This window comes from Ambystoma mexicanum, chromosome 11 (genome assembly GCF_040938575.1).
Source record: "Ambystoma mexicanum isolate Mex_15411 chromosome 11, UKY_AmexF1_1, whole genome shotgun sequence".
NCBI lineage: Eukaryota > Metazoa > Chordata > Amphibia > Caudata > Ambystomatidae > Ambystoma > Ambystoma mexicanum.
The window spans coordinates 593765816-593788887 of NC_090934.1; the positions used below are offsets into that span (position 1 = coordinate 593765816).

Sequence of the window (23072 nt, forward strand, 5' to 3'; positions counted from 1 at the left end):
CTACCTATCTGCCATTCAGGATTGGCATGCCGCCAATGATCTCTGCCTGAATGCCAGCAAGACTGAGATCCTCCTCATCGGCACACCTTCACCCTCCTTTCCTGTCATTCTCTGGCCAGCCTCCCTTGGCCCTCCTTCTACCCCCACCTATGAGGCCAAGAAATTTGGGGTAATCTTCGACTCCACGCTTTCCTTCTCTGCCCACATCTCTGATATCTCAAAAAAGTCAAACTTCCTACTGCACCTCCTCAGGGATATTCTGCCTTTCCTCTCCTTCGCCCAGAAGCTTACTGTCTCTCGAGCCCTGGTTCTCTCAAGGTTGGACTATTGCAACAGCCTCTTTCTAAATCTACCTGCCTCTACTCTCCGCCCTTTGCAACTTATCCAGAACAGGACTGCGAGACTTTAAGTTGGCCTCAAGCCCTGGGATCGTATCTCTCCAGCTCTGAAATCTCTTCACTGGCTCCCAGTGGCTGCAAGGATTAAACCCAAGACCCACTGCATTGTCCACAAGGCTTTCTGGGGCCTGGGTCCAAAATACCTTCCACTTTCCCTCCGTAAATACCTTCGCTCTCGAGCTCTTCACTCCTCCACCTCTAACTCCCTCAGGGTCAGCCATTTTTCTAAGAAACTAGCTGGGGGTAGACCTCTGTCTTCGGCTGAGGCCTCCCTCTGGAACAGCCTCCCTGCCACTCTAAAACTTAAGGAGACCCACCTGCGGTTCCAGAAGCACCTCAAGACCTTCCTCTTTGCTTCTGCCTTCTCTCTTCCTCTCCCATGTTGGTCTGTTCCTTCTCACCCTGCCACTCACCTGCTCTGCCTCCGGGTAATCCCTTGCACTGGGGTCTGTATCTGTAACCCTACAGTCCCCCCCCACCTTCTTTTTTCTTCTTCTGCACTTATTCAGACACACTTGTCTGTTGCCTTATTCCTAGCATTTGCTGGCCGCACCACCACAGTTTGTTGCCTTTGTTATTTATTTATTCATGTTGTATTAATTTACTTCTTTTTATTTTTGCCCAGCACTCTCCACCTCTTACGCCTCCCTTGCACTTACCCCTCTCCTTTTCCCATGAACTTGCGCGTTCTCAATGTCACTGGGCCTAGTAAGATCGTTGTCCTTGTTCTCCTTTGTTCCCCTCCCTTGCCGCACTCTGAAGCACTTGTGCACAAGCACGATACAAATAAAATATTAATATCAATTGAAAAACAAAGAAGGGGGAGCAAACAAAGTTAAAAAAGTCCCAGCGCTGGCTGCCAGGCCAGACACCATCCATGCCGAAAAAGGCACTGGGGTGAGGTGCTGGATGGCGGGGCCTCAGTGAGGAGTTCCCATGCAGGAGACCCCACCCCCACATGCTATACTAAATTTAAAGGAGAAGCTCCATTCTTCCCTGCCAAAGGTTCCGGTACCGTTGTCATGTTGGGGGACGCCCACAAGGATGGAGGAAAGGGAACGGGAAGCATGAGTAAGACGATTACAGGTAGGTCATATTTGCTTCTGAGGCTTTTGAATCTGCTTAGAATCACATGAAGTGCATAGACTAGTGATCAGTACCTGGAGACGGAGGTAGGTTATTAGAAGGTACAGAGGCAAAGAGATGCCTTAACATCACTTGACCCACTTGGCAATCTGCTCTTGTATGACTATCCACACAGTAGTGTTGTGTGAACAGAACACCATGTAGCTGCTTTGCAAATTGCTTCTAAGAGTACATTTACAATGAATGCTAGAGAAGCCCCAGTACCTCGAGTTGAGTGTGCTCCGGGGGTGAATGGTAATGTCTTCTTTGAGAGGTAATAGCAGAGTTGAATACAATGCACAATCCACCTATCAATTGCTGATATAGAGACAGAATCCACGTCTCTACCAGCAGCTAAGGAACCAAGAATGTATCTGTTTTCCTTATTGGCTTTGTTCGGTCTAGGTAATACATCACTGCTCTCCTGACATCAAGTGAATGGAGGCGATCTCTCTGCCACATTCCGTGGATTTTGAAAGAATGCTGGAAGCTCTTTTCATTCATTTACATGACATTTTAAAGTACATTTGCACTTCACTGACACTTCTTATTGAGCTAATGGCTACAAGAAAAGCAGTATTGAAGGTGAGATGGTTAAGACTAGCGTTATGCATAGGTTCAAAAGTGGGCCAGATAAGCTTGGTAAGAATGACATTTAAGTCCCACCCTGCGGGTGGAATTGAAATTGGGGGATATAACCTTTTGCACCTTTCATGAAAACTTCAACCACAGGAACCTTCGATTAAGAAACCTTACTTTGTGGGTTGGAATATGCTGAGAGTGCAGCTAAGTGGACTTTAATAGAATTAAAGACTAACCCTGAATATAACAAATACAGTACATAGTGTATGAAATTAGAAGGTGAACAGTCATTGGGGTTGACAGTTTGCTTTCTGCACCACAAGACAAAGCGCTTCTACTTGTTTAAATAACAAGGTCTAATGTTTGGCTTCCTTGCCTCCTTTAAGATGTCCATGCATCGCTGAGGTAAGTTCGAGTGACCAAACTATGACCTCCGGAGCCAAGCTGGTAAGTTCAGTGTTGGAGGACACAGAAGGACACAGCAGGAGTGTTGTCCCCTGATGTTGGGATAACATGTTGTAGGGTCTCTGTAGTTTGACTGGTGGGCAAAGTGACATTTTGAGAAGGTGTGAGAACCAAGTTTGGCAGGCCCACATTGGAGCTATTAGGATAATTGTGGTATGTTCCTGGTGCATCTTGTGGATTATCTTGTTGAGCAGTGGTGTTGGGGAAAAAGTGCACGCAAGTCTCCCTGACCAACTGATCCACGGGTGCAGAGTCTTTAGATCCTGTTTGGGCAAACCTGGATGCATAATAGTGGCATTGTGCATTGTCTTGTGATGAGATCCATGTTTGGTGGTTCCCCTTCTTTGAAGACGCTGTGTAAAATGTCTGTGTGTAACTGCCACTCGTGTTCTGAGGGAAGCTGAATGTCCCAGCTCAACTCATCTGCTAGACAGTTGTGTTCCCCAGGAACATGTGACAGGAGCAATATGTTTTGATTGAGAGACCAGTTCCAAATCTTTTAGGCTAGTTTGGACAGAATAAGTGAGCGCGTCCGGCCTTGTTTGTTTATGCAAAACATGGCAGAAGTGCGGCCTGTGAGAACTAGGACTATTTTCCCTGCTAACTGATATTGAAACAATAGTAGGGCTTTGAAAACTGCCAGTAATTCTAGAAGGTTGATATGCTTCTTTGACATCGATTGTGTCCACATGCGGTGCACAGTTTGATGGAGATAATTTGCTCCCCATCCTGAAGTGTAACTGTTTATTTGAACAGCCCTTATACACATGTGAAGTGCTTCAAGACAGGAAGGGAACAAGGGAATACAGTAGTCATTCTTAGGCCTTGAGGTTTCCGAATGATCTAACAAAAAAGTAGCTAGCGGACTAGGCCTGGCGGCAGTTCTACTAGTGCAAGTGTATACATAGTGCTGCATCTGTTGTTAGAACGGCCTCTACTGCAGGGTTGAGAAAGGGATTTCCTTTTAGCATGTTTTCCCTTGACCACCACTGCAATGCATGAACTAGACATTGCAAAATTACCACTAGATCCGTTCCAGTGAATGCTTGCTTCGGACCACTGTTTCGCTAGCCACTCTTGCATTGGGCGATGGGGCCACCTTGCATAGGGCACAAGAAAGGTGCAGGAAGCATTCATGCTGAGAAGGTGCATTGCTTTTTGCACAGTTATCTGATGACCGGTCACATAATGAGGAATTTGAAACAGCATGTTTTGGAATCTTTCGTTGGAGGCAAAGAATGTCTTCTGTTCGAATTAATGCACCCAGGAATTGTTTTACTTGACTGGAGACGAGACTTTTAATTTGTTTTTGTTGATTGAGAATCCCAACTGAAATCAAAGGTTGATTGTGGCTTAAGTGTGCTTGCAACAAATTTGAGGTGCGGCTCCTGTTGTGTGCCAGTCATCTAGATATGATATGGCATTTATAACGCAATATGATATGGCATTTATAATGAGTCTATACACAAAAGAGTATACAGGGATGGATTGTCTGCGTAAATGCACTGCCAGAACTGCTAGTACCTAGGTGAATACCCTTAGCACTGAGGCTATGGCAAAGGGAAGCACTTAGAATTGGTAGTGGGTGTTTCCTATCTAGAAGCCCAAATACATTCGAATCCCCCCTTTTTAAAAAAATTTTAAAAAGTGGGATTACTTCCTGAACGGTTGTCATCTGAAATTTCTGAAGTTTGTCATACGTGTTCATAGGCCGCAGGTCTAACACAGGACGCATAGTTAAATCTTTCTTTTGTACAAGGAAGTATGTTGAATAAATACCCTTGTTTACCCCATGAGGAGAGACAACTCTATTGCTCACTTCCGCAGCAGAGACTGCATTTCGGCTTGGAGAATTAGCTGGTGCTCCTTTGACATTTTCCTGTGTCTTGGCGAATGGTAGCAAGGCTTTTGTAGAAACTCAATGGAGCAGCCGTTGGGCACAGTTGACAGCAACCACTGTCCTGTTGTGATTTCCTCCCATGCGCGGCGGGTGAATTAAGAAATGCAACGCCCTAACGGGGAAACATGGGAGGGAACCTGAATGAGCATGTCATTGTTTTGTAGGGTCTGAGGAGCCTCTTGTGGCTGCACCCATACAATGACCTCTTCCTTGTTTATAACCCCTTTGAAAGTAGGATTGAAAAAGGGTGGTCTTTGATTGAAAGGAATACCATGGGGAAGGAACAAGTTACTTACCTGTAACTGTTGTTCTCCAGCATGGGTCTGGCATGGATTCACATGCTCATGAATATTCCCTGTCGTCAGGCTGGGAATACTCGGTAAAAAAAAATCAGTTTCAGTTTCATTTCTGAACTGTCTTTCTACTAATAACCAATCACTGGTCTCTGGGTCATACTGCCCCCAGCCAATGACTGCCCTCTACCCAAGACCCTCCTCTGGCAGCCATCTTCAGATTTTGTAGCATGTAAAGTGGCAGTAGGACCAAAAGAAGAGCCACAGAGGGGTCGGTGAATCCATGCCAGACCCATGCTGGAGAACAACAGTTACAGGTAAGTAACTTGTTCCTTCTCCAGCATGGGGTCTGGCATGGATTCACATGCTCATGAATACAAGAATACATAGCAGTACAAACGTGCACAACCACGGGAGGTGACAAGGCTCAACATTAAGCATTTCAACAACTCAACATTAAAGTATCTCTTACCTCCTCACCAGGAACACCTTCAAGCGAACAGGTTGCGCAGCACTGCCTAGCCGACTCTGGACTCCTCCCTGGAATCCCAGTCGACGCAGTAGAATCTCGTGAAGGTGTGTGTCGACCTCCACGTAGCAGCCCTGCAGATGTCCAGTAGAGGCACACCAGACAGGAATGCTGTGGTAGCAGCGACTGCTCTGGTTGAAAGGGCTCTCGGACGGCCGGGCAACAGTCGGTTTGCCTACCGGTGACAGTGCATGATGCAGCCGGAGAGCCATCTGGAAATGGAAGCCTTCCAGAGGGCCTTCCCTTGGTTCACAGGTCCAAAGTTCACAAACAGCTGTGATGTCTTCCGAAGACTCTTCGTGCGGTACACATAGAAATTCAGCGCTCTAGCCACATCCAGCCTCTCAGCCGGCGACGAAGGCGACGGGAAGAAAACAGGTAACATCAAGAGCTCATTGAGATGGAAGTGCGACGGCACCTTGGGCATGAAGGAGGGGTGCGCCCTCAGCACTACCCTCATCTCCTGGAATGTCGGGTATGGAAGTTTACAGGAGAGGGCCTGGATCTCTGCCACTCGTCGTGCGGAGGTGATGGACACAAGAAATGCTTTCTTCCACGATAGGAACTTCAGCAGTGCCGAATGCAAGGGCTCGAATGGAAGACCCATGAGCCTGGTCAGCACCACGTTGAGCTCCCACACCAGGCCTTCACCGGCGGAAACAAGTGGTACAGTCCTTTCATGAACTCCTTCACCAGGAGGTGAGACCACAGCGACGACCGCCCCGGAGTTCTGGTGTAGCGGGAGATAGCCGCCAGGTGGATCTTGATGGAGGCAAGCGCCAGCCCCGCCTTGGCCAGCAACAGCAAGTACAGCAGCACTTGAGGGGCCGTAATCCGTAGAGGGTTGATCTTCTGTGCACGGCACCAGACAGAGAACCTCTTCCACTTATGTCCATAGCACCTAAGAGTCGAGGACGCCTTGGCCTTTGCAAGTACCTCCTTGCAGTCCGCCAGGATATCGTAGCCTCTGAACTCTAGTGCTGCAGGAGCCAGGCCTGCAGGTTCAGCGATTACAGGTAGTGGTGTAGGATGGCACCTACTTCCCTGGTGAGAAGATCCGCGTCCGTCGGCAGTTTGACTAGGGGGGGTCGACGGGGAGTGCTGACAAGTCCAGAAGTTCCGGGAACCATACCTGCCTCGGCCATGCTGGTTTCGACAAGGATCGTCGATGAGTCGCAGAAGCAACGGCAACGGTGGGAACGCGTAGGAACAGGCCATCCCAAGGGAAGGAGAATGCATATCCCATGCTCCCCGGCTGGGGCAACCTGCTGGCGAACCTCCCGCACTTGGTGTTCGCGGCTGTCACGAACAGGTCGATCTGGGGACTGCCCCATTGTCGGAATAGGAGGTCCACTTGATCCTGCCGAAGCTCCCACTCGAGGCAAGAGCGCTGCTCCCTGCTGAGTGAGTTGGCGACTGTGTTTTTCACTCCAGCCAGATTAAAAGGTACCAGGAACATCCCCTGGTCAACGGCCCAGTGCCACAGATCCTGCGCCTCCTTGGATAGGGCTGGGGATCTGGTGCCCCCCTGCTTCTGGATGTAGAACATCGTGGTGGTGTCGTCAGTGAAGATATGCACCACTTTGCCCTTGAGGGACAGAAGGAAAGACCTGAGGGCCCAGAACACGGGCCAGACCTCCAGGACGTTGATGTGCAGGGACCTCTCCTCCGGGAACCAAAGGCCTCTTGCGTGGAGATCTCCGGTGTGCGCTCCCCATCCCACCAGGGAGGCGTCCGTCGTCACCATCTACTGATGCGCTGGGGTCTGGAAGTCCATGCCCGCCGCGAGGTGCGCGCGGGAGTCCCACCACCGGATCACTTGACGGAACATCTCGTTGAGGGAGATCTCGTCTTCAAAGCTGCCCGCCGCTTGCATCCAACGGACGTCGAGGAACTCCTGCAGTGGGCGCATCGGCAACCTGCATAGGCGCACGAGGTAGATGCACGATGACATCATGCTAAGCAGGGACTTGATGGATCTCACCCTCACCCTAGCCACCTCCATGGTCAACAACCGTTGTACCTGGCCCAGGATGGCCTTCGTCCTTTTCTCCGACGGTGAAGCCAACTGCGCCACTGTGTCGAGTCTGGCTCCCAGGAACAGAACATCTTGCGGCGGTACCAATTGGGATTTCGCGAAGTTGATCGAGAATCCCAGATCCGTGAGCAGGCGGACGGTCTTCGCTGTGTGATAGACGGCGAGTTTCCTCAACTTTGCTCGGATGAGCAAATCATCCGTGTAGGGGTATACGTGGATTCCCTGCAGGCGCGGCCACGCTGTGACCGGAGCCAGGCACTTGGTGAAGACCCTTGGCGCCGACTTCAACCCGCAAGGCAGGGCCTTGAACTGGTAGTGTCGCCATTGGACCACGAATCGTAGGAACTTTCGATGTCCTTTATGTATGGGGATGTGGAAGTAGGCCTCCTCCAAGTCCAGCGACGACAGGAAGTCGCCCTCCTCCAGCTGTCCCAGCACGTGCTGAAGGGTGACCAATCCGTAACTTCTGGGAGTTGATGTATTTGGTGAGACGGCGAAGGTCTAGGATGGGCCGCCAGCTCCAGTCTTCTTTAGGATGAGGAAGTATTGGGAGTATACTCCGGAGCCCCGGAGCCTCTTCGGGGAGAGTTCTATCACGCCCTTTTTTAGCATTGCTCGTACCTCCAGAAGCAGCTGTGGCACGTGGTTTTCCTTCCTGGCCACGGGTGGTAGACAGGGACACTTTCTTTGGAATTCCAGAGTGTGCCCGTGGGCCAGAGCATCTAGCACCCAACGGTCGGTGGAGATGGACTCCCACATGCTGATGAAATTTGCCAGCCAGCCTCCCACCGGGGTGCTCGGGTGGGGGCCCCGATGTCACGGCCGGATCAGTCTTGCTTCGCTGAGGCCTTGCCACCTTGGCCTCCTTGGCGACGACGACGATGTCCTCCGGCCTTGCTGCGGCCTCTGTAGGCTTCCTGCGATGAGGATTGGGCTGCCTGGCGGAGTCTGGTACCCGGCACTTCTTCTCGTACCGGTCCCTCTTCGCAGGAGCCGTGACGGGTTCTTCAGCAATGATAGTCTTTCGTCCCAGATGTCGTCCAGTAACGGGACAGAGAACGGGCTTCCTCTTGGCCTCCCGTCGTTGGTAGAGGAAACCCTCCTTCTGCTCTTCGGGGCAAAGCTAGAAAAGCTCTGATGCCCTGGCGATCATGGCATGAAAGGAGCCAATTTCATCGGGGAGGGTTGAGGGGGCCCGGGCAGGGGGTGATGGGAGATCCGTCCCGTCACCACCGTCGTCGTCCGTCCCCGTCATCGCTGTCTCTGTTCCCGTCTCATCTTTCGGTGGAGGGGGATGGAGGTGAAGGCTGGAAGGGATTCACCTCCACTTGTTCGGTGGGCTCCCCGATGGTCCAGGCGCCGCTGGATCGTCCGCTGGGGGTAAGGGCCACCTTGTCCTTATCTCCGTACACAGGGTCTGGATAGCCATCAAGATTGCTCCCGAGTTGTCCTGTGGCATAGGCATTGGTTGCGACGGGAGCGACAGCTGGGGCGCGGGGACCTCTGTGGCTCGCTGCTCCTCGTCGGGCCCACCGTTGCTCTCTTCGTCCGCCTCGGTCGGGATCCCTCGGGATGTCCGTTATGGCTACTGTGCCCCCCCCCTCTTTCTCGTCCTGGGGTTTCACGGGGGTCTTCTGGATAGGCTGGAAAGATGATCCCTCTGGGGTGGCAGGTAAACTCTAGGCTGGAAAGTCATCTCTATTCGGGTAGCCTCTACAGGCTTCGCCAGGGCCGCCACGACTCCTTCGCCAGGTGAATCAGGGCCTTCACGACCGTAGGCGCGTCTGGGGCCTTTACCTTCAGGGGAGGGTCACCGCCTCGCCCCCCTTGTCTTTCTCCGTCGGGATCGACCGGGGCTTCTCCCAAAGATTACCCGGGTTCTCTGACTTCCTTTTCCCCGAGCCAGAGCGTTGGCTCGTGCATGATGGCGTCTGCGACATTGTGCCCTGCCTGGCACCCGAGGAGCCCGAACCAACTGTGCTCCCGGTGCCCGCGGACTGGCAGTGCTTTGCCTTTTGTTGGGCCCCCGTCGCCAGAGCACCCTCAAAGGTCTTAGAAGACCACTCAGACGACTTCTTCTCACCTGCTGCTGGGCTCTTCCCCTCCAGCCAGTTAGTGAGTCGAGTCTGACAGCCCTTGAATGTCCGGACGGACATGTTCTTACAGAACGCGCAGTCCTCTTCCATGTGCGATTTATCGTCGTGAAGGCAGTGGAGGCACCGGGAGTGCTCATCCTCCTTGAAGACATTCTGTAATCCACATCCTGGGCAGATCCTAAACAGCTTGGATCCAACGAGCGTCGTGTCTCCTTTGTCCTGGGCCATGTCCACACGAGGTAGGCCTCAAAGATCTTCCGGAATCCTCCAAGAAGAGAAAACTCTACGGAAATTCACCCTTGAGGGGCGTAGAAAAATTCAGAAACGGGTCCCCGTTGATCGGAAGAAGAATCGGTGGAGCGTGAGGCTTGAATTGACCGAAAAATACAAGTAAACTCTTAGGAAAAAAGCAAAACGCAGTAAAAGCTCGAGAACTATCGCACAAGGACTCCCAACACTTGAACGTGCGGTAAAAATCTGAAGATGGCTGCCAGAGGAGGGGCTTAGGTAGAGGGCAGTCATTGGCTGGGGGCAGTATGACCCACAGACCAGTGATTGGTTATTAGTAGAAAGACAGTTCAGAAACTAAACTGAAACTGATTTTTTCTTTACCGAGGATTCCCAGCTTGATGACGGGGAATATTCATGAGCATATGAATCCATGCCAGACCCCATGCTGGAGAAGATGTAGATCACCAATTGTATGCTGACTGGAATGTTTGCGGGCAGCCTTGCCCTCAAAAGTAACAGAGTGTGTTAAAAACTCCACGCTAAACATAAGGCTTATTTGAAATCTGCCCTAATGTTTTTAAAGTGTCATGCTCTTTTTTGGCATTTTCTAGAGCATCAACTGCCTTTCCAAACAATACATTGCTCTCTATGGGCATGTTTATTAAAGTTGCCTGAGTTTCTAGCTTGAAGGCAGAATTAAGCAGCCAAGAGTGTGCTACGACTCAGCCTGCTGTCTCTGCGCCGTATAAGGTATTTTTAATAATGTTGTTGGTAACTAGTTTGCCTTCTGACACAGTTTTTAAAACCGGAGAGTGGAGGCGTTATGGAACGCAGTCTAGTTGTTCCTGGACAATATCCCACTGAGCTCTGTTTTAGCTTGCTAATAAAGTAGTATTGTTAGCAATCCTGACTTGGTATGCTGCAAACGTTGACCCTTGTTTACCCGTGTACAGCTTCTTGATCTCTTTTTCTGGAGGAGCTTCAGCTAATGCTAGTGGTGTGCCAGCCCTTTTCCATGTGGTTGTCACCACCAGTGAATAGGGTTGAAGGTGGCCCTTGATATACAAGGGGTCAGTAGGAGCAGTGCTCCAGTCAGTGAGGGGGTTACTAACAAAGGCTTGATGAGTTTCGTTACAGATTGTAACAAAGGAATAAAGTGCCCAACAGACCTTTTTACATTAAGGATATCATCGACAAAATCAGTATCCTCTACAGCTTCATGAGTTCGTATTTTAAAATGGTCTGCAGCTTTTATAAGCAGATCTTTATAGTGGAATTGGTCATATATAAGGGAATATGCGACTGGTTCATCTTGAACATCAGGTGACGGTAACAAGTAATTATCTGGCTCGTCATTAGGCTCGTCAGTGGGATCATCATCCAGAGTCCCTTGAGTGTTAAAAAATACCACATCTCCATCATCTTCATCAATATGAATAATAATTTGAGATTGTGAAGAAGGTTCCCTATTTAATCTGGGAGACTGTGATGGTTGAGCTAAAACATGGCGCTGGTGCGCAGTGCATTCTGGGAGCACTCAGAGCCATAATGGATATTTATCCATGCCTCAGTGGAAAGCTACACTTGCTTTGCGAAGCAACATGTTTTCAACGTTATTCGCTTCTGGGCTTGAAATGCAGGCCTTCTCCCTCAGCCAAGGACACGGCGCTGGGAAAGCTAAGATCCGCAGGTGGCGGCTGGTACCTGATAGCGAAGTTTGTTTTGGTTTGCTATGCCTGCGCCAAGGTTTTGAGATGAGTTATGGAATTGTTTTCTGGGGCGTTTAGGAGAGAGAAGTGCTTTGCTCCTTGAGGTTACTGTCGGTTGACCCAGCTGGCAACCAACGGTCACCCATCAATGCGCAAGCGCATTGCCAGAAGGTTCGAGAAGTTACCACCCCTTGTTGAGGAGGGCATATATGCGGAAGCCCTCAAAGGTCAGACGGGATAAGCACAAAGACCTCAGTCGGAGGGGGGACGCTTCAGTCCGACACTCCTGTGGGCTGTTGTGCTCTCGGCCTGGCTGTTATCGGGGTCTTTCAGCCGCTTCTGGCGAGATGAAGTTTCATTAAGTTACGCCCACGGTGATGTATTCTTTCTTTGACTTCTTTATGTTTTCTGTGATCTATGTCCATGTTAGTTGTATGAGTTATTTCTATGTACCTGTAAGCTTTGAATAAATAGCCGTAAAGAGCTGATTATCTTCTAAAGTGGGCGTGGCTGTGAATTATTGTGTCTGTTTTTGGGTTGAAGTATTTGCTCTATAATTGCATTGGTGATTTATGGTAGTTCCGTGCACTTTTCAGAGGAGAGCAACACAGAGACTTAGCAGATTCTCCCTCACCCATGTCAATGTATTTTTGTTTGATAGGGTACCGTTCCAAATAATCTGCAAAAGAAGAAACTTTATCCATTGTTTCTTCGAAACGGTCTTTAGTCCATGTACCTGATCTTGGTGTATGTTTTAATGGAAAAACTATTGTCTCAGGATCATTAGAAAGGGGAATCCCTATGTAAAGCCTTGAGCAAGAGGGACGGGACTGGAGTGTAGTGTGTTTCTTTGGAAAAAGTGTGTAACTGTTTTGACAGCTGTTTATGTTTTGTTTAGAACGTTTTTTTAGGAGGCGGTAGTTTATGAGTATCTGCACTACCAGACTGCCTCGATGGTACAGACAGTGTTTCGGTGCCTGTTTCGCAACAGGCGTTGTTGAAACTGAAAGCGTCGATCTTTTTATGTGCGGTAGTGGGATCGATTCACGTCTGTTTTCTTTGTAAGTCTTGCAGCGAACGTATTAACATGGGCAAAGCAGACTGAAGACACGTCGAACTAGAAGCACTCAATGGGTCTCTAGATACTCTGTGGCCATGTTTTGACAGGTTTGTTGAAGTGTGGCTGGGGGTTGTGTGTTTAGAATCTTTGTGAACTCCCCCTTGCTTATGTTTGTGTGTTCCTTTTTGTGTGCCTTTCTCCCTGGATGTGGTCTCCACAACAGGACTGACGGCCTGCCCTTCGGAGCAGTGTACTGGTACGCAACATTCCACTGATCCCATTGGTTCTTCTGTGTCACGTTATGCACTGCAGCTACTCTGCTCTTCCTCTGACTCTTCCGTGCCAGTGGGGCTGTCTAATAAGGCCTTGGCTTGCATGGAGTAGGCTATCCACTGTTAAGTGTGTCTGTTTTTCAAAGTCTTCGGACAAAAGTACTTGCACGCAGAGCAGTGCTTTACGGAGTGATCCCTGGGAAGACAGTGGTTGCACACGCTATGCTTGTCCTTCCACAGGTATTTCCTACTACAGGAAAGGCAACATTTATATTTGGAAAAAGCGGTAGCTAGACCAAGTGTGTAAAAGGGAAATATAGATATAAAAATTCTCCAAAAGAAGTTGTGAATTGCCCTCACTCTCCCTACTGTACAAGCTGAAAGTCTAGTCTAGGCCGAAGCCAGCGAGGAGCTGAAATACGTCGAGAACCATTGTCAGCTGCTTCAAATCCTGCTAGCAATATTGCTAAGTTCTGCAGCATGAGTTGAGTGTTGAACGATGAATGAATACGTAGAAAGGGATATACAATTATAAATATCAACTATTAGTAAATACTAGTAAGCCGGGAACTCTGTATAGAGCGACCGAACAACATGGTGGAAAGAAAAAACAATCTGAGGATCTCGACGGGTGAAGGACCATGCAGTACACGTTATACTAAGGATAGTATTACAAACACGTCCTGTCGACATCCCTTTTCGAATTTCAAAAACAAGTCATGCAATACTCTGCATCTACCACTAGATGTCGGCCTATGCAAAGCATGTGATTCTAAGCAGATCCACAAGTCACAGAAATCTATATACAAGTATCTTAAGTTAAGTGTCCAAAGTCATTTTTTACTTAAACCTTTTTTTTGCTTAGTAAATTTAGTTTTACTTACACTATTTTTTGATTTTAGAAAATCGGCCCAATATAAATATATATGTGGGGCTAGTTTACGAAGCCAAATAAGTAGCTTAAGTAAATACCCAAGTAATTTTTTCTACTTGCACCTTTTTGGCTTAGTAAATCCGCACCATATAACAGAGTGAATACTTGAATGACTGCCTATACTGAGATTCATGTAGGCAGTTAAATTCATTTGGCTGACTATTTGCTTTTTGGAGCCTATACCAGTGTGGTGATTTCCGGGGTAAAACTGGAGATTGCCTTTGTTCAAAATTATTCTATTTCTCTAAATATATTTTGGATTTTGGGAAAAACATTGTCTGTTTACTGCCGGAATTTTGGGGTAGAACTGTTTATCAGGTGGAATGATATTGCTCATGTTACCCTAGTTTAACCTATAAATACCAAAAAAATAATTCAACAATGGTAGGCCCTGGGTTTGTTAGGTTTAACCTGGTGGCAGACTATCCGAGACCTCTTTGGTTACTGTTCCCCAACCAAACCAGGAGCTACTCTGGAGGCTTGGGTCGTGACTTTCAACCATTCCTCTTTCAATTCTTTGATCACCCCCACTTCCTTATTACTCTAGGTTCTCCTCTTTTCTCACCATCTGATTCTGTATTCCTCTCGCTTCTCCTTTTCTGTTTGATGTTTCGCATTCTCTTTCACCTCCTACGCTCTCTCTCTTTAAGGGTCTCTACTACTTCCTCCTCGGGTCGTCTCTTTTTCTGTCTACTCATCCACCTTCTTTAACTCTGCTTCTCCTTTCTCTTGAGTTCTCCCCTCCTCCCTGACTATCTTGTGTTACTTTTGACACTTTCTCTCCTCTCTGATGTTCTCTTCAACTCCTGACTGCTCCTCATTAGCTCCTCCTCCTAATTACTCATTACTTTTGACAACGTTTACTCTCTGATGTGCTCTTCTCATTGCCGTGGGTACATCAAGTCTGGGCACAACCTTTGCTTAAGGTTGAGGAATGGGGATTGTGGGACCATTTCTTCATCCTGCACTTCAAACCCATTTAGTTTCAGGTCCACCTTTTAGGCCAAGCACTTTCTCTGTCATCCCCATTCATCCATTGATGTGTGCCCGATTGGTTCATCCTAGAGTTAGCTCGGTGTGGGAAGGGAAAGTATGACTGAACGATTTGCTCGCATTGAACTGTGTCATAATACTCCAATAAAATACAGAAATTAAAATTTGTTTTTTTAAGTAAAAAATTGCATTATTTGGATCATTTTTCTTATTTATCATTTTGTATACATGTTTGATATCGCAGTCCCCGTATCCAAGATCCTTTGGTTTATCACCATTGTTAATCAATGGCCGCAAATGTTATGCAAGCTAAAAATGTAGGTCCTTCTTCTGGGTCTCTCAGCACTAGCACCAGGTCCCTCTGTGATGCTACATAGTACCTTTCTACACATACATTTCATTGTCATGGGCTATTAAACCATCCCTCAGAACCGAGCCAGGATCAGGACAAATGATTTTATGGGTTGATAAGATCACCTGGTGGATGTAGCACCCACTGTAGGGATCTGGCTTTAACCAGACGGTTACATGTTTGAACCATACCAGTCATTCGACCATTCAAACTTTGATGCAATGAGTGGATGTACTGTATTGTATACACAATAAAATACAATACAATACATCCACTCATCGAGTATTTGGCAACATGAAACCACGATCTCCACTGTTTCATTAGAATTCGTCTGATTTTAAAATAATTAGTGGGTCTGGTAGAACTCTGTTCTCTGATGCCTTTCAATTATTCCCACTATTGACATCATATGGAATTTTACCATGTAATTGTAAACTGATGTTTTTATGGATATGCATTGTTATCTGAAATAAACGTATAATGAATGAGTGGCAATTATTTGGGTACTAATAATACCTAAAAGGAACATTTGGGTCCTAAGAATAACTATTATATAAGCACCAAGAACTGGCCCAGTTTGTGTTGTGCACAATATAAATGATCATTCAATGGCATAATTAATATTAAAGGCTTTAAAGTTGACATCCTTAACAGTGCTCTTTCTTAACAATCACAGCCAGGTTGTACCTCACCTCCCAAGGGCAGAGAGCTGGAAATGTTCCATGCAGTACTCTATGAAGCTCTTGAGATCTGTCTTGCTGATCCCTCCGATGGGGTTCAGATCCGCACTGGAACAGTCGTACTTGGTCAAGTATCCTCGGAGGCTGCACAACAGACAAACAAGAACGAAAAAGGGCAAGATTTGTACAGTGCCTTTCAGATAATGATCTCAGCATCAGCACACTACGTGGAAAAAGTCACAGAACACAAATCCATGGTTTGATGTTTCTGTCTATGGCGGAAGGTTTTAGTTCAGACTCCCTTTCTGTCCTCAAATACACCTTCTGCTCACTCAGGAGCGCCGGAGTAAATGTTAAAGCACAATTACATACACTATAGACTTTTCCATCCTCTCATCTCAATTCACCATTTTAGGGCAATATCAAATACATAGCATCATAACAATAATAATAATCTTTGTAAGTCTTAGTTAAATAAACTAAACTATAAAAGAGCATGTAAAACAGGTAGTTCAAGTGTGTGCCAAGTGATCAGATTTAACATAAACCGTAGGGTTGTCCTGAATACCTGCCAGCTGTAGAAGGTTCTGGCATGCAGAACAAAAGGAGACCAGTCTTAGCACCTACAGTCAGCTTTCTCTTGGGGGGTTCAGCAAATCCAGGAACACTATCACTATGTGTATGGAGTCCTTTGAAGTACCTTTTCAGGTACACTTTAAGGAAAAAGACAAGCACAAAAACCCCCAAGCCAGATTTAGAAGAGTACATTAATAGCAAGACAAGACCAGCATTTGTCATTCTTTGGCTATTTTGCTATTGGATTGCTCTCTGAAGAAGGCAGCAGGATTCAAGAAGTAAACCTTTAATAGACTTAATAGAGTTACTTGCATCAGCAACAAACATGATGCAATCAAAGGACACACAAATCTAAAATGTGAACCCCCATCTGCTTTATCATCTATATTGATGTCAGATTTTGGGGGCCTCTGCGTTTCATTATATTTGAATTTTTTCAGCGCTGGACTTACCCAGAGGGTATCGTAGAACCTTATAAGGTTCAAAGATTCAAACGGTGGGAGGTGAAACAGAAGTTACTAAATGTTTTCAGGATAGGATATGAAGATTAGGATAGCCAGGCAGTAGCAGGGGAGGTGGAGGGGCTGGACTATATGTGGGGAAAATGGTATGTTTTGAGGCTCTTTCAGAAAATTATGAATGGCGCAGTGCAGATATGAAGTGGTAGGGTATTCCATGCTCTGGGGGACCACTCAGTGAATGCTTGTTTTTGTGTGCATGTTATTCTGCAAAGTAGAATGTGTAGAAGATGCTAGCTAGCTTCTCTGGCGTTTGTGTGGGTGATGGGTTTCAATTTGCTGTGAAGGTAAGATGAGGTTTTGCAGTGAATTGCTTTGAATACAATGCAGAGTCCTTTGAAGGCAATTCTCTGGGGCACTGGAAACCAGTCCTGTGAGGAGAGAATTGCTGTAGTCCAGCTTCGACAGAACCAATGTTTGGATTGTAGTATGTAAGTCGGTGTGGAAGTTGTCAAGGGGAAGAATGTGTTTTATCTTGCCTAGGAGGCGCAGCTGTATATTGCATGCTTTGGTGAGAGTGTGTAAAGCAGAGGTGGGGACTAATGGTAAAGCCTAGGGATTTGACAGCTGTGGAGAGGGATATGTGGGGTTTGTCTGTGGCAATGCCTTTGATCCAAGGGGTGAGGTCAAGTTTGTGCCTTGGGTGGGCAGATGAAGAGGTATTCTGTTTTTGAAGAGTTCGAGTAAGTGGGTAGAGTGAGGAACATGAGGACATCCTCACTTTTCCCCCAGAATTCTCCTCTCAGGTGACCAGAGAAAGGTCATCGCTTTTGGATCCCGTCCATGGGGGTCACTTACGACCTAGACTCTAGCCTATGCTCTAGAGGCAACTTCATACAAGTAGGCCTAGACATGCCTATATTGTCCCAGACACCATCCACTACCATGTCCCACCCCATTTCTACCCATTGCAGCAGCCTTTGCATCTATACCCACCGCCACAGCCAAAACACCCACCAGTAAACCCATCATAGGTCCACCACGCCAAGTCAGACTTTCCAAAAGAACTCATAGCGCCCTTGAATTTACGAAGCCCAGAAGCCCATACTAGGCACCCTGAGAAAAATAAGACTCTCCTCCCGGACTGTCTTAAAACACAACACCCCACAACACACTAATAACGTTGACATTCTCCAAACTAACAATACCCTCAAAACCATGAATCCCAGCACACCAGCCTCTGCAAAATCCAATTGCAATCAACGCGAAAGGCACCACTCCACTGCACTCCCACCACAAGTACACTCACCAGCACCCATATCACAAAAACCCACCCCCAACCTGAACTCACCACCATTGAAAGGAGCATTGATCAATGTAAGATCGCTAGGAGCACATGCCATCGACATACATGAACTCCTCCTCGAATATGAACCTTATTTTCTAGTCCAAACGGAACCGTAGCTGCACTCAGCTTCAGGCCCATTACTCACCCTCACCATTCCACCTGACTGCACAGTATTTAGAGCCGATCGCCAAGTCACTACAGGTGGAGGAGTAGCCATCATCTCAAAATCCTCCCTCCAGTTTAGACCATGCAAAGCTGAAACTCTACCAGGGTATGAACTACTAGCTGTCAAATTAGCCACTGACCCGAAGAACCACCATCAACTTTCTAATAGTATACAGAGCCCCAAACTCTACCAGTAATCCAGATACCAACCTATCTCTCCTCATTTCCCTCTCTCTTGAGCCTAATACCAAATACATTCTCCTGGGAAACATCAATTTAGGGTTTAACGATACCTCCAACCTCAAGGCCACTGCCTTCCACAATGCATTCCTAGAAATGCAATTCTCGCCAATTGTTAATGCCCCAAACCACTCAAAAGGTCGGATCAAATAATTCCTCGCAGACTGCACATCGTGAATAGCTATAGGTGACGTTGCAGCAGAGCCAATCAAAGTCCCATTGGAAGTCCCCCCAAGGTTTGTTGCAGCACTTGATGGCATGGGAGTAATACATACCAACTTTGCGGATGACACTCAAATACTCATCCCCATCTCAGGTAACCTCAAACAGGTCACAATCACCATAAACAATATTTACTCCATCATTCAGAATTGGATGGGGACAAATAGCCTCTGCCTCAATGGAGAAAAGACAGAGATTCTCATAGTAGGATCCCCAGACCGACTAAGCAAACTACACCCACAGCATTCAGCCATAGTCATTGACGGCACACCAATCAATATCTCCAAACAAGTTAAAACTTTAGGGGTCTATCTAGACTCCACCCTTACTATGTACAAACACATTAGCGCGCTCTCATCTTCCACAGCATACACGGCCCAACATATAGCCCTAAGCAGACCCTTTCTCACACCCCAAAATTGCATTACCCTCGCCAGAGCCCTCATACTGGAAATAATTGACTATTGCAACATACTATTACTCTGGACCTCAAAAAAAACCTAAACAAAATGCAACTAATTCAGAACAAAGCCCTCCGAGCAACACGAGGCATAAAAAAGAGACAATATTTTGCAACATCGAAGAGAGGCCCACTGGTTACCCATACAAGGTAGGATTTTACATAACACCCTCACTATAGCACACAAATGCGTAGCAGGCATAGCACCAAGTTACCTCAACCAATGCCTAACCCGCAGAATCTCAGCCAGAACACTTAGATCGAACACAGATACACTATTATGCATCCCCCGTTTCAAAAACATAAGAACAGGTCATTCTAGCTTCCCAGTAGCAGCCCCCAGAATCTAGAACTCGCTCACAGCCTGCATCTCAAATGAGCCATCCTTCCCTAAATTCAAATAAGTCCTCAAAACTTGGTGGTTTAATGCATTCTAAATAAGCCTCATAACCTCCAACACAACAACCAACTGTGAATGTATACACAAATTGGAAGAATGTAAACTTGTACCACTATGCCTTCGGTGAAGCCTTGCTTAGCTATGTAACACTATGGAAATGCTTTTGCGTAAATCGCATAAAGAAACAATGTCTGTATTTTAACAAATATGCCAATATGTGCTAACTAAGTATTAAGTAATCGTGTAACCTATGCTGTGATACCCAAGAGTTTGGGCGCATAACCATATGAAATAAATAAAATAAATAAATAAAATGGGGGTGGATATGCGAGGGAGGATCACTTGGGTGGAGGGAACTGATGTCCTTAGGTGAGACATGGTATCCCCCATTCCCTTTTAAAAATGAACCTTCTGTTCCAACAGCCTTTGTAGGTTACTGTCATCCTTTCCCATTTCATCCCCTACAAAATGTCCCCCAGAAATACCACTTAAACACTGAGACGAAGAAGAGACCATCTGGGAGGACACATCCTCATTTATATAATGCAACCCTCCACAAACACCACTCTGGTACTGAGACGAAGAAGAGGGCTATGGAGGAGTTCAGATGGAGCAGCCAAGCATGTCCCTTTAACTATGTTCAGGCAATTGGACTAAATGACCTTCACCTCTGATCACTTAGCAAGCCCAACGATATAAAAATGCAGGCTGTACACGAGAACAAGGAAAGAAACAGCAGGCTGGAGTGTGGAGCTGGCTATTGCTGGAGAGAGTTGGACCGGAGAGAGAGGAGCAGGACACACAGGTGCTGGAAGCCATGTCGAGCAAGGACTTGGTACGCTGGGCGGAGGCCGGCCCAGAGAAGGATGGGAAGTCCTGCACACCCTCCATGCAGGAGCTGTGGGGTGCCTAAGCACTCTGGTTACTTTGGAACTCCAGGAGAGCGAGTGGTGGTCTCTTCGACCTCTGCGAGGGAAGAGCGGAGACAGTGGAAGCTGAACACAGAACAACGAAAGGAACAAAGCCGACCGGAGCTGCCTCCTGAAGCCAGTGAGTGTAAACAGGAAACACTCCTAACGGGGCTCTCGGAGAACCTGCACTAAGCATTTCTTGAATATCGAACGAATTGGAAATTGCCACAAGCACTTTTGAATGCTGAAACAAGTGCTATAAATCTCGAACAAACTGAAATTGGTTTCAGGGCTGAAACAGATGATTTTTGAATACCGAATGAACTGAAAAACATAAGCATTTCTGAACACTGCACAGTCATAGCAGGTAATGACCATGATCGAATACGCATTTCTGAATGCCGCACAGAGCCAAAGCAAGTAATGAGCAGGTTTTTAAGGGAATAAAAGCAAGGTTGAACAAGTGGCAAATACTACAGAGTAAATTGGTAGAAATACAAGTGTTGGTAAAGCAAGTAGAGCCCCACGAAGGGTATGAGAAGAGGAACAAGCATTGACACAAACCAAGTGGTCAAGGAACTGCAGATTAAGAGAAATCTGTATTGGCAAGAGCCAGAAGAGTACATAACGTGTAACAAAGTAAATGGTGGGCAAACTAGCCACGATAAAGTGTTGGAAGACAATAATCCTGATTAAAAGGAACACTCTTCACAGTCCAGGGAAAGCAGTGGACATTGGTCGATGAAAAGCAGATGAGAAAGGTCATTGGTGCGTAACCTGTTATGGGTGGACCGTGTGGTCCGAGAACTGTGCCTAGACCGAGTGGCCCTCTTTTTGAAAAATCCAAGTAAAGTAACTATAAGGAAGCTTGTATTTTGTCACAGATGTTTAAGTGGTTTTGAAGTCAAGGGACTGAGCTTTTTTGGTGAACCAGTGAAAAGAACTGATGACAAGAGAGTTGAGAAGTGTCCCAAGGAATTGTGTTTTTAAAAGCTGGAAGATTTGAACTCTTGGGGAAGGGAACCCCGATACTTTGTGAACTGTGTAAAACTTGGGCAAGGGAAACTGATTACAAGCCAAGAGTGGGAAGAAGCTCAGAACTTTATTTTTGCACACTGTTAATTTTTGATGCCGACATCCGGACACATTGTATGCATTTAATGTGAGGGCAAGTATAGGTTTTGGACACAGATTGACTTAATTTGGACTTCCCGAAGTACACTATCCTTTGTTGTTTTCTTTACGTAGTGAAATCCCACTTTAGCATAGGGCAAGTCAGGCCTTACTCCCAGCTGAAGCACAGAGGAAGGCGCAGAGAACCCCCGACGGGGAGCAGTACGAAAGGCGCAGAGGGCGGCACTAGGCTGCCGGCCCTCGGGCCCTTGAAGAGGTAATGGAGAGTGCCGTAGGCTCGCTGGGCAAGCAGTGGCGGGATCCCTGAGGTGGGGTCTTCCCCCCTTCAGCGGTGGTGACTGGACAGGGTCACTGCCTCCCATGCCCACGTGCGGACTGTGTGGCCTCCGGTGAGGGAGAGAGGACGGCGAGTGGGATCTGGAAGAGGTCCCGCCCATGGACCGGAGCATGAAAAGAGCCTTGGGGGAAAAGGCGGGGTCCATCAATGAGGTTTACACACCCACCCCGGCCCGGTTGCAGGGGTGTTCTGGGCTGCACTGGAACCGGGGAGCCCAGGGAATACTGAGTGCTAGCACTTATTTCTTACAGACAAAGCACAGCAAAGAGACTGGTCTGGTCATGGCTGGCAGCATAAAAGGTGGGTGAGCTCTGGTGGTGCCCTGGCTGGCACGGCACTCGCAGCGCCTGACTGCAAGTGGGTTTCCTCACCCCAAAACCTCAACTGAGAGGGCTATCGGGAGAAACGATACTGATTAAATCCAGCAGCACGGCTTCAGCAAGGGGAATCCCAACATGGAAGCCACATGACAGGACAGTAAGGTGATTGAACTATTCGCGGGCAGGGCTGAGCCCCCCACATGGTAATGAGCTGTCACCCCATGCCAGACTTGGTAGGATCTGGAGGAGACTCCCGACGAGGGTGGGGGCAACCCCAACTAGACGGAATCAGGCACGAGACTAAGCATGCTGAATCCGTCGAGGGGGTAGAGAGGTACGCAGAGTTTACCTTTACGACCACAGGGCCTGCATCCATATTAAGGCATGTGCCCAGGCCCTGCTCTCGGACCCCACCCCTACTGAGGCGCCATAGGATCTCAAGAGCCACACTCAGGTGCACACCTTGAGGCAATGTCTTCCACCCTACCACACAATCTGCAACAGGGGTGGGCGGGGCCGGCTTTGTGTGTGGGGATTAGGAGCCTAAAGCAAGGGGACGCCCCCATCGGAAGACAAGGGCAGAATAACCCCCACATTGGAACACCGAAAGGCAATGTAAAGGGGGATTATATGGCTAAGGGGAACACGCGGCAATCCTGCTCGACTTTCTCCCAGAAGGAAAGACTGAGCAAGGCGAACAAGAAGATGCTGGTACCTCGAGATGCCCCTGTCAGACCACTCCCGCCCCCACCAACCCCCAAGCCAGGATGAGCCCCAGGAGAGGGCAAATGGGAATACTCCGTCATCAGAACTTGGCCTAGTGCTGGCGGAGATGCGGTCAGGC

At 47.6% G+C, this 23072-nt stretch overlaps 1 protein-coding gene across 1 annotated transcript in view; it reads right to left on the minus strand.

Annotated features, from left to right (window-relative positions):
• NADSYN1 (NAD synthetase 1) overlaps positions 1-23072 on the minus strand; it is a 1375099-nt gene that overhangs the window by 213114 nt on the left and 1138913 nt on the right. Inside the window, exon 17 of the mRNA XM_069623454.1 lies at positions 15670-15801. Coding sequence (XP_069479555.1) covers positions 15670-15801 — 132 coding nt within the window. The remainder of the gene's footprint in view (positions 1-15669; positions 15802-23072) is intronic.